This window comes from Chinchilla lanigera, unplaced genomic scaffold (assembly GCF_000276665.1).
Source record: "Chinchilla lanigera isolate Chin_1 unplaced genomic scaffold, ChiLan1.0 scaffold00016, whole genome shotgun sequence".
In the NCBI taxonomy this organism is placed as follows: domain Eukaryota; kingdom Metazoa; phylum Chordata; class Mammalia; order Rodentia; family Chinchillidae; genus Chinchilla; species Chinchilla lanigera.
This window is the reverse complement of record NW_004955417.1, coordinates 16,046,704-16,060,676: the sequence shown is the minus strand read 5'-3', so window position 1 is coordinate 16,060,676 and position 13,973 is coordinate 16,046,704. Positions and strand designations below refer to the sequence as shown.

Below are 13,973 nucleotides of genomic sequence, written 5' to 3'. Positions count from 1 at the left end.
TTTATGCCTGCAGCGTTGGGGATCAAACCCAGGCCTTGTGCATGCAAGGCAAGAGCTCTACCACTGAGCCACATCCCCAGCCTCTAGTTCCTTGTTTTCATTTGGAAGTAATTTTAGATTTAGGGAAAAAAAAATAGGAAAATATGGTGGTATAAAGAATTTCTTACATATTCCTCATCTAATTTCCCCACTTGTTAACATGTTATATAACCACAATATAATTTTAAACCAAGAATTTAATAAGATAACTGGTAAACTTTAAACTCTTAATAGGCTATAGAGCTACTTAAATTTCACAGATTGTACCACCATATTTTCTCAATGGTTTCCAGATATATTTTGAATTTTATTTTCCCTCCTTTAGTATGAATCAGTTTTTCAGTCTTTGCCTTTCATAATGTTATCACTTTATCAAGACTACTGGCCAGTTATTTGTAGATTGTCCCGTAGCTAGTTTTGAACTATGACTTATTACTGTGTTGTAGGTAGTAGTTTCTAGAAGCGATAACTGTGTGTTCAGTAAGTCATATTAGGAGACATAATACTGTCCTGTTACTTAACCAGTAGTACATTAAATTGAATTTAAACAGCAGTGAGGATTTCTAAAAACACTGTGTTGCAGAAGTATCCGTTGAATTGTTCGTTTGGTTTGTTCAATGTAGACACCTTGGCACAGCATGGCAGTGCAAGCTTGTAAAGCACCTGGGAAGGAGGCCAAGGTAGGAGGATCCATGGGCAAGTGTGAGGCCAGCCTGGACTACACAGTGAGCTCAAGGCCAGCTTGGAGTACAGAGTGACACCTACAATTACAGTTACTTTGTCAAAAATTATGTACTAAATGTATTTTTGCCAAAGTGCTTTCCAAATAGGTTGTCACTTAATAAAATGAGGTTATTTCTTCAAAGAATACATTTTTTTGTTACTTTCTTGTATTTTAGTTGCCAAGCCCAACTAAAGCATTTAGTCCCTAATGGTTTAATATGAAGTGTATAGTGGCAGCTGACCATTTTTTAGCATTCAAGTAAACATAAAGTACTTCATAATTGGGTACTTGTTCTTAATATTTTTTTTTAGTCTAAACTTTCTTAGTATGTAAGTTCTCACACTCCCTGTGATTCCCTCTTAAGAAAAAGGTAGGTGGGGCTGGGGATATAGCTCAGCGACACAGCACCTGCCTGGCAAGTGTGAGGTGTCCTGAGTTTGATTCCTGGTTCCAACAAAAAAGAAAAAGGCAGGTGGAAGGCGGTGTGACCGTGAATACTCACACTGGCTTGAACCACTGAAGGCTGTCCAGCAGCAAGACACAAGTTAAGGCCCTGGCATGAACATGTTAAAGCCATCTAAGGGATAATGGTGGGGTCAGAAATGGTTAAGGCATTTTCTGGGATGAAATAGGGAGTTTTAAAATTAATGCTGTAGTGACACACGACTAGGATGAAGACTGTCTTAATTTTGTTTTAAAACTCTTGTCATATCTCTTATGTTAGCTATACCAATAGCAATGTCTCCTGACTTGCAGATAAGTTTATTCACCTCACACAAACTTCATGCCCTTTCAAGTGGGTTTTTCTTTCGTCCTTTCCTCCTTCAAAGTCATTGTATACAAACGGGTTTCTAGGGGCTCCTGGTAATTTCTATCATGTTTGAACTGTTTAGATGTTTGTAAAGTAATAAGCTCTTAATAATGACTTTTAGAAAATTAGGCTCTATGGTGCTAAGCTAATAAAATTGCGTTCTGTACACAGATTTCTCTAAATAAAATTTGTTTTGTTGAAGCTGTTCAAATCACAAATTCTAGACCAGCCTGGGCAACACAATGAGATTGTACCTCAAAAACAGCACAAAACAAGAAAACAAAAAATGCCTATATGTTATCCAAATGTGGTGGCACACAACTATAATCTCAGCACTCTTGGAGGCAGAGGTAGAGGCAGGAGGATTGCAGGTTCAAACTCAGTCTGGGCAACTTAGTGGCTTTGTAAGAACCTGTCTCAAAATTCAAAATTGAGTGGGTTAGGGATGTGTGTAGCTCATTGCAAATGTCCTTGCCCAATCAGTAGCCCCCCCCCCCCCAAAAGAGAAGAAGCGTATGTGAAAAGTTAAAGGTACAAAGCCATAAAATTTTAAGTTACACTTGCTGTGTATGATAATTTAAAATGTTAAAAAACCTTAGATGCAGAGTGAAAAACAAGCTACTGTGACCTCATTCCACTTCATTTGAGATAATCTGTTAATATTTTGTCCTTTTGATAATTTCTGTGGCAAGCAAACAAGTGCATTCTTGAATAGGGTCATACACTCTTTACTATTCTGTAAGTTGGTACCTACACACACACTTCGATACAGGTCTGTGCTTTGTTCTGTGTTGGCATCTGTGTTGTATTCTGTTTGTGGTATAGCATAGTTTGTGTAGTTGCTTACTGACAGAAATCAGGATATATCTTTTCTCTCTTGCAGCTAAAAACAAGACACTAGACGCCAGTGATATAGGCAAAAATAGTTTGTGAGAGTTAGCTTTAGGGAAAACATAACATTAGAGCTGTTCGGAGAGGTATTTTGGACAAGTTTTAGTTTTTTTCCAGCTGTACTGACAAAAGTATATATATTTTAAGGTACATAACATAGCACAGATTATTTTAAATCAACAGCTTTAAAAAGTGATATTCCAACCCTTGAGAAATCTTTAAGTGGCTCCCTGAAGTCACAGTTTTCATGACAGTATTATCATTGACCTTTATTACTGTTCTGACTTTAACAATGGTATAGAAGCAGGTATGGCTGAAACTGCTAATTCCATAACACCAGTCAAGGCAGTGATTCAAATTGTACCTCTTAATTGTATTCTTCACCTCTACACTCACAAGAGAAAATGTTTTTGTGTCCTTGGAACCGTAAAACTAATTGTTACAGGTGAGGCAAAAAAGCACAGTTGTACCTCTGTCCATAGGGCTTTGGTTCCATGACCCCCATGGCCACTGATGCTCAAGTCCCTTAGATGAGAATATGGTAGTATTTGCATGTAATCTCCGTATACCTTCTTGCACACTGTAAGTCATCAGTAAATCCTTATAATTCCTAATAAAATATAAATGCCATTGAAAGTTATACTGTATTGTTGGAGAACGATTGTGTCTTACATAGACAGTTTATTTTTTCAAATATTTTAGAGCCATAGTGAGTGAAATGCATAAATATGAACCACATGGCAATGGTAAATCACCTGTGCAGTGGTTGTGTCCATGAAGAATGCTTGTGATTATTTGAATAGCATACTGAACTAATTGCTTGTTTTTAAAGTGATGCATCTCATAGGTTCTTTCATGCCATGTAGTAGATGGTACCTGCACAAGTGCCCAATGACATTGTGTCTCAGTGTAACATGGCTTGTTTAAATTTACAGGCAGACTGATGCTCTACCTATGTGCGCAGTGAGCTGGCCGGTGATGGCCATGGGCAGGCACAGAATTTGAACCTTTGTAAAGCTTTTTTAAATAGCCCTGCTGACTTTATAAATGGTGAAGCTCATCACCTTCATTCCTCCTCCCTGATCTCCTGGTAAACTTGGATAGAATAGAGTTTCCTGGGACTGCCAGTGTTTTTAGTAATACTTAACAGCATCTCCACAGGACCAAGGCTGCACCAGACCTCAGGGCCAACTCTGAAGTGGCTACTTTTGTTTATAGACTAAAGGGCTCTTTTCACTTTAAAGAACTTTGCCAATCTGGACTTTACTCAATGGATATTTGGCAACCTGCTTAAAAATTAATGAAGTGAGGAAGGTAAATGGTATTAGCATAAAGAGATCCTGAGACTAAAATGTTTTAGACAAAGATGAAGCATTTGTTGTAAGTTTTGTTGATTTGTTTTTCTAGAAAGTATCTGTTTAGAAAGAAAGAAAGAAGTACCATGGTTGGGTTAGAAATAAGGTAGTATTTTTTTTTTAATAAGGAAATTAGTTCATCTAAGAAAGGAGTCCAGAACTAAAGCAGTTCCTGAGTGAATGAATTGAACTGGTTGTGGTGTAAAGTTACTGTAGTGTACCCATTCCTGTGGTAATTTGGTTGATTAACTTAAACAGTACTTACAGAAAGTACAGTGGTTCAGGGTAGGTGGTTTTCCTTACAAAAAGGTTACAACACTTCTTCGTATGTGTCAGGCCGTATTTTTTTTAAATTTATTTTAAAAATGAAAGAAGGAAAACATTAACGAACAGCCAGCCATTTACAAAGTAGCATAAGAGCAATACAAACAATACAGAGTTACAGGCAAAGTGGTAGTAGGCTGTATTCTAAATGCTTTCTAAACTGTCTGCTAATCCTCCTGTCACATGAAAAACCTGCAGCCATTGCACACATTGCAGAATTTTGTCAAGGTGACAGGGTATAAGCAATAAACAGCTTATGTCCCACTTCATAGTTGAAGTAGCACACGCCGTACTTAACTTACCTAATACTGTGCCCACCACTATTTTCCTTTTAAATTCAGGTTCTTACTCTTGCTTTCATCATACTGCTGTAGTGAACAAAATTGTACAAGATAGTATTGTTTGTTTCACAGGTATTAGAACTGCATTTTGAAAATAGCTATCATTCCTTTACTATTTTCTACTTTGCTCACATTTACCTTTTCCCATTTTGCTATACTGGTGCTTTTTGATAACATGTTGCTTCCTTTTGTTCTTAATCTTACTCTTTACCTTTGCTTTTCTCCTCTGGCTTCTGAATCTGGAAGATTAGCTTTTGTTACTCTTTGATGAGTTTGACAAGGTGTAACACTTAACTTGCCTCATGTGTGTTATATATTGACCTGGTGAATTCTTGTTTCCCCTTCAGAGTTGAAAAAGACTACCTCTGATTTGTTGATTCCACCAAAGTGACCCTGTGTTTCTCCTTATACATCTAAAAGAAAACTCACTGCCTAAGCGGATGGCTGATTCCAATTTTGAACAACTCATAAATTGTCTCATTGAACAGAAATTTTTCATCTTCCTAAGATTAACCAGTCTTTGGGAGCAGTTATGTCCTACTAAGGCTCATCTTCATGGCACTTGCTAACTCTTGGTAGCCTGCAGTTTGTTAGTGCCTGTCTTGCTACATTTCTGAAGAACTAATATGTTCTAGACCTAGCCTCATTAGTATAGTACAGTATAGTACTACATCTTTTCTTAATTTGGATTCCTAGTTGTGTTATGATAATCTTGGGATCACATTATCCTTTTCAGTAGACATAACAACCTATAGAGGCAGAAAAATGTAGCATAATGTTAGTACGCGTCATACTGCCTCATTGGAGGTGTGTGTTTACAAGATGGCTCTGAGTTTGAGCACATCACATTGTTGGGTCCCACTGACTTCCGTAAAATGAGAGGTAGTTATAATTTGTACATCACCGGTGAGGATACAGAACAATCAAACCACAGAAAACAATAAAAAATACTGTAGTGATAATGTTACGATTACATATTAAAATTGCAGGGTCCTTGTCTTGGTTATCAGCAGCTATATAACCATTCAAAACTGATTTATTCCTTGTGATTCTATGGCATGGGTGAACTGTTGGACAGTTCTCCACGTTACACATGTTACTGACTGTGATCACTGCTGCATTAGCTAGGATTTTAGCTAGGGCTGAAATACTTGGTAGGCCTTCACTTAAAGGTTGTGGCTGGCTAGATCATTCTTGTCAGCTGGATACCTTTGCAACTTGTTGGGGTCAGCATTTCACCAGAAAGATTTGGTCACTGTTGACTTTGGGTCTGCAGACCAATAAGTAAGTGGCTTAGTTGCTTTACCAGCAGCTCTCCTGTGGGTCCTGGTTAATAGCTTTTAAGCTGTTTTATGGCAAGTTCAGTGTGTCACTTGAAGGAAGGTATGCTTAACTGTTACTTTAATTTCTAGGCAACTTGTCAGTTCAGCATGAGTTAACCCCAGTACAAAATAAGATATTTTTAGGGATATAGAAGTTACTACTCATAAAAATTACTACTTCTAGTGACATTTGTGAAGACAGTACCTAAAGAAGTTAAATTTTCTGGTGTAAATTTTAAAATTTAACATTTTAAGTGATTTATTCTTAAGTAACTTTATATGCTTATAGCCATATAAGTAGATAGAAGCTTTTGGAGGGAACTGCCTCCTAGAATACAAACTCAAAGCATTAGATACTTTTTTGCCCTTGTGTGAATCGCTTTATTTGGAGCTCAAAACAGTTGAAAATAGCCATCATCACCTTGATTGCAAGAGTATGCTGGATGTGGTAGTAGAGGATTTTTTTTTTAATGTTTGTCTAATTTTGGTACTGCAATTTTTCTTCCCCTTAACTGAAAAGAAAACACTCTAGTTTACTGAACTGTCTCTCCCCACTGCAATTAATTATATGCCTTAAATCACTTGTAGAGGGTAATTTTTAGTATTTTACAATTAAAATAAGCTTAAATTCTTAATAGCTTTAAACAAAAGTATAGAATGACATTTTAGTTTTACCTTTTGTCTGTGATTTGCAAACATGTCTTACCAGGTAAAAATCATTTTGATGAAATTAGAGGACTGCTCTTCAGATCCATAAATTTCATAATCCTGAAAAATGTAGCTTTTGTTTTGAAGTATTTTACCTGTTCTAGCAGTGTTGGTTTTTTTTTTCTTTTTTTTTTCCTAGCATTTTTTTCCTTATAAACGGAAGTTGATTTTGTACACCTTCCTCCAGCATGGATTGATTGTATTAGCTATCTTATTTTCTGCTTTAGTCATTCATCCAGAGTCCTAAAAGGTTCATCTTGTAAGTTCTTTCTAAAATCCTAATTACAGTGCTTTAAAATGGAAGATGTGCCTACTCATTGGTAAATGTTCTTACTAAATATGAACTATTTTGCTTAATAGTCTGAAACCAGTGTGTGAATAAACACTTGGGGACCTATATTCATTAGTGCATCCTTAAATAAACGGAATACTAATTGCAAATTCTTAAAAATAATGCTGCTCAAAACGTTCTGCTAACTTTGGTTTTTTGAGGCAGGGTCTCACTGTGCAATTCAGGCTGGCCTTGAACTCAGTGTAGCCCAGACTGGTCTCAAACTCGCAGTGATCCTCCTCCCTCAACCTCCCAAATGTTGAGATTATAGGCATGCCCCACCACACCTGGCTCGGCATTCTGCTAACTTTTAAACCAGAAATTCATGAGTGTTGCATTCTCAATTATGTGATTGGCAGTGACTGTAATATGTGCTTAAGAAGCGAATTACTTTTGTAAATGTTTTGTGCTTATTACATCCATTTCTTTTCTTCCTAAGTCTCTTTTGGAAAAGTTCTTGATCCCCAATGCTTCACAAGCAGAGAGTAAAGTCTTTTATTTGAAAATGAAGGGAGACTACTACCGTTACTTGGCTGAGGTTGCTGCTGGTGATGATAAGAAAGGTAAGATGCTTTTGTTTTAAACCTGTTGACTGAACTTCTGTAAAATATCACAGTATAAAAATAGTCTTTCTCTATTTTTTTAATTACTTAGAGCACTGAATGATAAGCAGCGGTGCTTTTTTTGTGGGTCATGGTGCTGCCTAATAATGGTATTGTGAAATGTCTGCTTTCTAACCAGTTTTGTTTATAAGGATGTTTCTTCGCAATTTTAAGAAACCGGCTGTAGCATGACTGAGTAGCATTACAAACTACTTATTAAAACTACAACAGTAATGGGATTACAAAGTTCTTTTTGTCTAGACCAGTGGCTACTGTGGTGATCCAAGGCACACTGGGTTTTTTGGGTTGTTTGTTTTTTCATACTCAGTTAGGGATGTTATGGCTTCTATTTCAGAATACACATGGGGTATTAAATGAAAGGTGTGGTTTGAGGAATAAAAAAAGTGTGGACTTCGTCGATGTGTTTGGCATGTTTTATTATCTAGGGATTGTGGATCAGTCACAACAAGCATACCAAGAAGCTTTTGAAATCAGCAAAAAGGAAATGCAACCAACGCACCCTATCAGATTGGGTCTGGCCCTTAACTTCTCTGTGTTCTACTATGAGATTCTGAACTCTCCAGAGAAAGCCTGTTCTCTGGCAAAGACAGTACGTATCTTACTTGTTACATAGAAATTTAGCAGTCTTATTAATTGAACACTGAAATGTACTTTTCTGAAATCACAGGCTTTTGATGAAGCCATTGCCGAACTTGATACATTAAGTGAAGAGTCATACAAGGACAGCACGCTAATAATGCAATTACTGAGAGACAACTTGACAGTAAGTATTTAGTAGAATCGTTATGATTAGTGTGGCTGAAGACCTTATGTTTTACTACAAGGACTATTTCTGGACTTTTAAAAATTAAATATATACCATCTGTTAAAACTGTATGAAGAAAACTATCTTACAGAAACAGTAACTTGAGTACTGAATTGAACACTTCCGTTAGTTACACATTTGTTTTGAAAATTTGAATTCTCAAAATAATTTTATCCATCGTTTTGGATTTTCAGTGACACAAGCCATTTCTTTCTCGTGCCCTGAGTGTTTATGTTTTAGTCACAGAACAGCGTAGTGTTTAGTATCAAAAGAAAACTGAGGCTGTATTTAAATTCCTTCTAAAATGGAGGGCTTGTACATTGAATGCCTCTATATTTGTGGAGATAATGGTTAATGTCAGAAAATTTAGAAGTTTTCACATATTCTAGAGAATCCGAAAAGAAATAATTACTTGTAGTCTTATTTTAAAATAAGAAAGAAAGAAAAATTGATTGATTGATTTATGGAAAGTCGTGAATGTCCTTGGTGTGTACTCCAGATATGAATAAGAACCGTAATGCCCAAAGAACTAGAAAGGTGAATAGTGATTCCTTAGTGATTGTAAATACTTTACTAAATAAGTTAAATCTCAGTGGTCTCTGAAAAGTTTTGAGCCATGGGTCAAAAAATGAGCAAGCATCTGCTATGTATTAGGTAGAGGTAGAAATCTGACATTGTAAAATGGTGTGAGCTTTAGGGCTTTTTGTGGGGGGGTGGCTATCAGTGTGTAGGATTCACTTCCAATTTTATGGTAATTTATTTCCAGTTAAATAGCATTATTTTAATAATTGCTATTTGGCGTTGTCTGCAGACTTGTGAGGTTTTTTGTTTTGTTTTTTTGGTCGTCATAGGTTTTAGGTTTTGTGTGTTGGTGGGTTTGGTTTTTGGTATTTTTGAGACAGGGTATTGCTGTGTAGTTCAGGGTGGCCTTGAACTCACTACCTAGCCCTGAGTGGTCTCGAATTCATGACAGTCCTCCTGCCTCAGCCTCCCAAGTGCTGGGATTATAGGTGTGCCCCCTCACGCACTGAGATTTTTATCAAGAAAATATAATAAGAAATCCCAGAGCCTTGTGCATTCTAGGCAAGAACTCTGAGCTACATATCCGTTACCCACATGAATGAATCTTTGTGTCAGATGATAGCAGCACTTCAGTTTGTTAACTAATTTTAAGAGTGCTACTTTTCTGATTTGAAGTGATGAGGTGGCATTTTAAAACATGGAATTTGAAACTTAGTTACAGATCTCCTGTGGAGAGTGCCTCATCTACTACGTGCATCAGCTGAATTTTGGTGTCAGTATATAGCATGAAGTCTCCTCCACAGCAGTTGAGTGAAAAGAAAACCAAAGATTCTCTTTCTCATTCTTCTGCTGTATGTCTTCTCTGAACCTTAACATCAGCTATAATCATTTTAGATTGATTTGAACATTTGTCAAGTAAAGAAACTTGACCAAAACTGACTTAGTATATTCTGAGTCCGAACCTGATAAGCTAAGATTGTCAGTATATTACTGGAGAAGGAGAACTGTCTTGCATCAAGTTTTAATATTTATATGAAAACTTTGTCCTTGCTGGGTGTGGTGGCACACACCTGTAATCCCAGCACTCAGGGAGACTGAGGTAGGAGGATCATTGCGAGTTCGTGACCAACCTGGGCTACAGAGTGAGCTTGAGGCCAGCCTGAATTGCATAATTGAGACCCTGTCTCAAAAAGACAACAAAAGAAAGAAAACTTCATCATTGAAGGTTAGAACTAGAGAGAGACATTAGAGACAATTTTTAGTTTCTCTTACACAGCCTCTAGTTTAGTAGGAATACACCAGCTACAAGAGGTCATTTGACTATCTCCAGGACCTTGGAAGTACTCTTGTTCCCAGGCCAGAGATATATTTAGTTAGTGGAACTAATACATTACGTGGAGAATAGAAGAATACAGTTAGTTTTGTATAAGTCATACAAAACTGTTGTGTAGTAAGTCATCTGAATGTTGAGATCATCTTGGATCAGCCTTTTAATTAAATACCTCTAAAAATTAGAATGGTTAAGACTTAAAGCAGGTTTTGGAAGTTTTTTTTTTTTTAAACTGTTGAAAGATTGCAGCATTGATTAAAATACAATAAAATTCATAATCCTGTCACACCATGGGACAACTTCTATTTTCACCTCTTAGAATATAAAAAGTTCTAGTCATTTTATTCAGCATTTCTTTTGAGTCATACAAATAGATAAAGTTGTGTTTTTCTAGGTTAAAGATGTTAGAAAAGCTGAAATAGGCATTTTAGTTCAGAAAGCAGATGCTGACTATGCATGACTTTTTTTTTTTTTTTTTTTTTTTTTTTGGTCTTTCTGAGGCAGGGTCTCACTCTGCAGTTCAGGCTGGCCTTGAGCTCACTTTGTAGCCCAAGCTGGTCTCGAACTTGCAATAATCCTCCTGCCTCAGCCTCCCAGAGTGCTGGGATTACAGGCATGTGCCACCACGTTTGGCCACATGACTTTGGAATCAATGTGTAAGCTTTATGAGGGAAGAATGGTCAACCTTACTAGTTCTTAAGAGCCAAGATAATTCTGGTTGAGTTGCGTTCAACTACTATATTCATATCGTATTTGGGCTTCTCTGCACAATCTGATGTTCTGATAGTTATTAATATTTTAGGTTTTTTTTAATACTTTGATGTTTTTCTAGTTTGTCTTCACTTTCTATGAGTAACAAATTTTTTTTATCTGACTTTATTATGTGAAGACAACTGTATCATATTCATATTTACAAGCTGATTGGGGGAAATAATTAATGTATTAAGGTATTTTGATTCTCAAAGCCATTATCAGTAGTGCTGTATTTCTGAGAATTTTTTTTAGTCAAAACGGGGTCACACCCTGGGACCTTGGCATACATAGGAAAGGTGGTGGTGGTTGTTTTTCCAAACTGAAACATGCTGAAACCTTTTCTTCCTTTACTAGTTGTGGACATCGGATACCCAAGGAGATGAAGCTGAAGCAGGAGAAGGAGGGGAAAATTAACTGGCCTTCCAACTTTTGTCTGCCTCATTCTAAAATTTACACAGTAGACCATTTGTCATCCATGCTGTCCCACAAATAGTTTTTTGTTTACGGTTTATGACAGGTTTATGTTACTTCTATTTGAATTTCTATATTTCCCATGTGGTTTTATGTTTAATATTAGGGGAGTAGAGCCAGTTAATATTTAGGGAGTTGTTACCTGTTTTCATCTTGAGATGGCCAATATGGGGAAGTGGAATTTTTATACAAGTTACAGTTGTTCGGCATAGTACTTTTGGTACATTGTGGCTTCACAAGGGCCAGTGTTAAAACTGCTTCCATGTCTAAGCAAAGAAAACTGCCTGCATATTGGTTTGTCCTGGTGGGGAGTAAAAGGGATCATTGGTTTCAGACACAGGTGTAGTTACTGTGGGTACTTTAAGGTTTGGAGCACCTCCGAGGCTGTGGTAAAGACAGATACCCCACGGGTCCTCCCTGTGTGGAGCCCCGTGCTTCCAGGGAGCAAGCAGTCTCAGCGTGCACATCTGTGCCTGCAGCTGCAGAGGTGTTCCTTTAGACAGAGTTGTCACCCATTTACTCTGGATAAGAGCAGAAACGGTTCACATTCCATTATTTGTAAAGTTACCTGCTGTTTGCTTTCATTATTTTTGCTACACATTTTATTTGTATTTAAATGTTTTAGGCAATCTAAGAACAAATGTAAAAGTAAAGATGCAGTAAAAATGAATTGCTTGGTATTCATTATTTCATGTGTATCAAGCATAGCAGTAAACAAACAAAAAACCCATGTATTTAACTTTTTTTAGGTTTTTTTGCTTTTGTGATTTTTTTTTTTTTTTTTTTTTTGATACTTGCCTAACATGCATGTGCTGTAAAAATAGTTAACGGGGAAATAACTTGAGATGATGGCTAGCTTTGTTTAATGTCCTAAGAAGTTTTCATGAACAATCTAAGCATAATTGTTAAGAACGTATGTATTAAGTTCATGTAAGTGGAATAAAAGTTTTATGAATGGACTTTTCAACTACTTTCTCTACAGCTTTTCATGTAAATTAGCCTTTTGGTTTTGAAACTTCTCTGAAGGAAATTGTATGTTCTTGGAAATTTATTTCTTCCCTCTTGGCAGCTAATGGGCTTTTTCCAAGTTTAAAGGCAAAGTTTATTGTAAAAAAATACTAGTAATATAACTACCATTCTCAACCACGTCTCATATCTCCCCGCTTCCCCCCCCAAAAAAAATTGAAATGAAAAAAATTATTTTATGATGGAGGGGGAGACTGGAAACAAAATTGTGTTCCGTTTAAAATTTTGGTATATGGCATTTTCTAACTTAGGAAGCCACAATGTTCTTGGCCCATCATGACATTGGGTAGCATTAACTGTAAGTTTTGTGCTTCCATATTACTTTTGGTTTTTAAGAATTTCTTGATACTCTTTATAGCTTGCCTTCAATTTTGATCTTTTATTCCTTGTCAGGTGCACAAGATTCCCTTTTTTAGCCTTCTGTCTTGTCACCAGCCATTCCTATTTGGTGGCCATGTGCTTGGGAAGAGGCCGCATGATCTTTCTGGCTCCACTTGATGTCTAAGATACCTGCTTCCTTTGCTTGCATCCCACAGACTACTTCCTTCATCCTCTTCACTGCAGCACATCTCTCCTCAGTTGATGAGATTGTGTTTATCTCCCTGTACCCCCGCCCTATCCTGAATAGTCGGTTGTCCGCTTTTCAAATCCTTTCTCTTTCTCTCTTCTCTAAATAATGATGGGGCTAAGTTATACCCAAAGCTCACCCTACAGAATACTTCCTCAGTACTTTACAGAAAACACCAAACAAAATTGCCATTTTAAAAGAGGTGTATTTTTTTTTCCTTTTAGAATGTAAGCTCCTCAAGAGCAGGGACAATGTTTTCTGTATGTTCTATTGTGCCTAGTACACTGTAAATGCTCAATAAATATTGATGATGGGAGGCAGTGAGTCTTAATGATAAGGGTGAGAAACTGAAATCCCAAACACTGTTTTGTTGCTTGTTTTATTATGATCTCAAAATTAAATTGGGAAATATCGGCCCTTTTGGACAATTGTCCCAAATACTAGCATTCAAATAAAAGTGCAATGAAGGTCTTGGGGTCTTTATTTCCAGGAGGAAAGATCTCATATATTTGGGACAGTATAGTGAACCTTGGTTCATAGCTCTTTTTCTGTAACTTACTGATTTCTCCTGATCTAGGCCAAGGAGGTGAAATAATCACTTTTATAGCTAAGATGGGTTCTCATTTGAGTAAATTACAAATAAAATCTGAAGCTAGTCATGTTTGCCTGTTAGCTATTTATATGTCTTTGGCATCTACTAAACTAGTTTAATTGTTGAAATAGTGTAAAAATATTTAGCTAAGTAGCTGCTTAGTGTTTTCTCTGCAGTAGTGTCTGGAAGATAGATTTCCAGTCTGAGCTTTCTCCCCTTGGAATTTGAATAAATTTGTAATTTATATCCTTAATTTTCCCATATCAGGGTTTTAACATAATAGGTCCAGGAAATCGGAGACTCCAGCAATATGTTCTGTGTATGTGAAGTAACTGGAATTAGTTTTTCAAAAGAAAAACCTTTTGAGTTGCCTTTTAACGTGTGGAGCAGGTTTCCTGCAGCTCTTAATTTTTCCAGTTGACAGACTTCCTTCATTT

At 36.7% G+C, this 13,973-nt stretch overlaps 1 protein-coding gene across 1 annotated transcript in view; it reads left to right on the top strand.

Moving 5' to 3' along the window:
* Window positions 1-13,414, top strand: part of Ywhaz (tyrosine 3-monooxygenase/tryptophan 5-monooxygenase activation protein, zeta) — a gene marked incomplete at its 5' end in the record, with an annotated part of 23,244 nt that extends 9,830 nt beyond the window's left edge. The window contains 4 exon segments of the mRNA XM_013512810.1: window positions 7,286-7,409; window positions 7,895-8,058; window positions 8,137-8,232; window positions 11,234-13,414. Of these exon segments, the coding sequence (XP_013368264.1) occupies window positions 7,286-7,409; window positions 7,895-8,058; window positions 8,137-8,232; window positions 11,234-11,293 (444 nt within the window). The 3' untranslated portion in view covers window positions 11,294-13,414.
* Window positions 13,415-13,973: the final 559 nt, after the last annotated feature.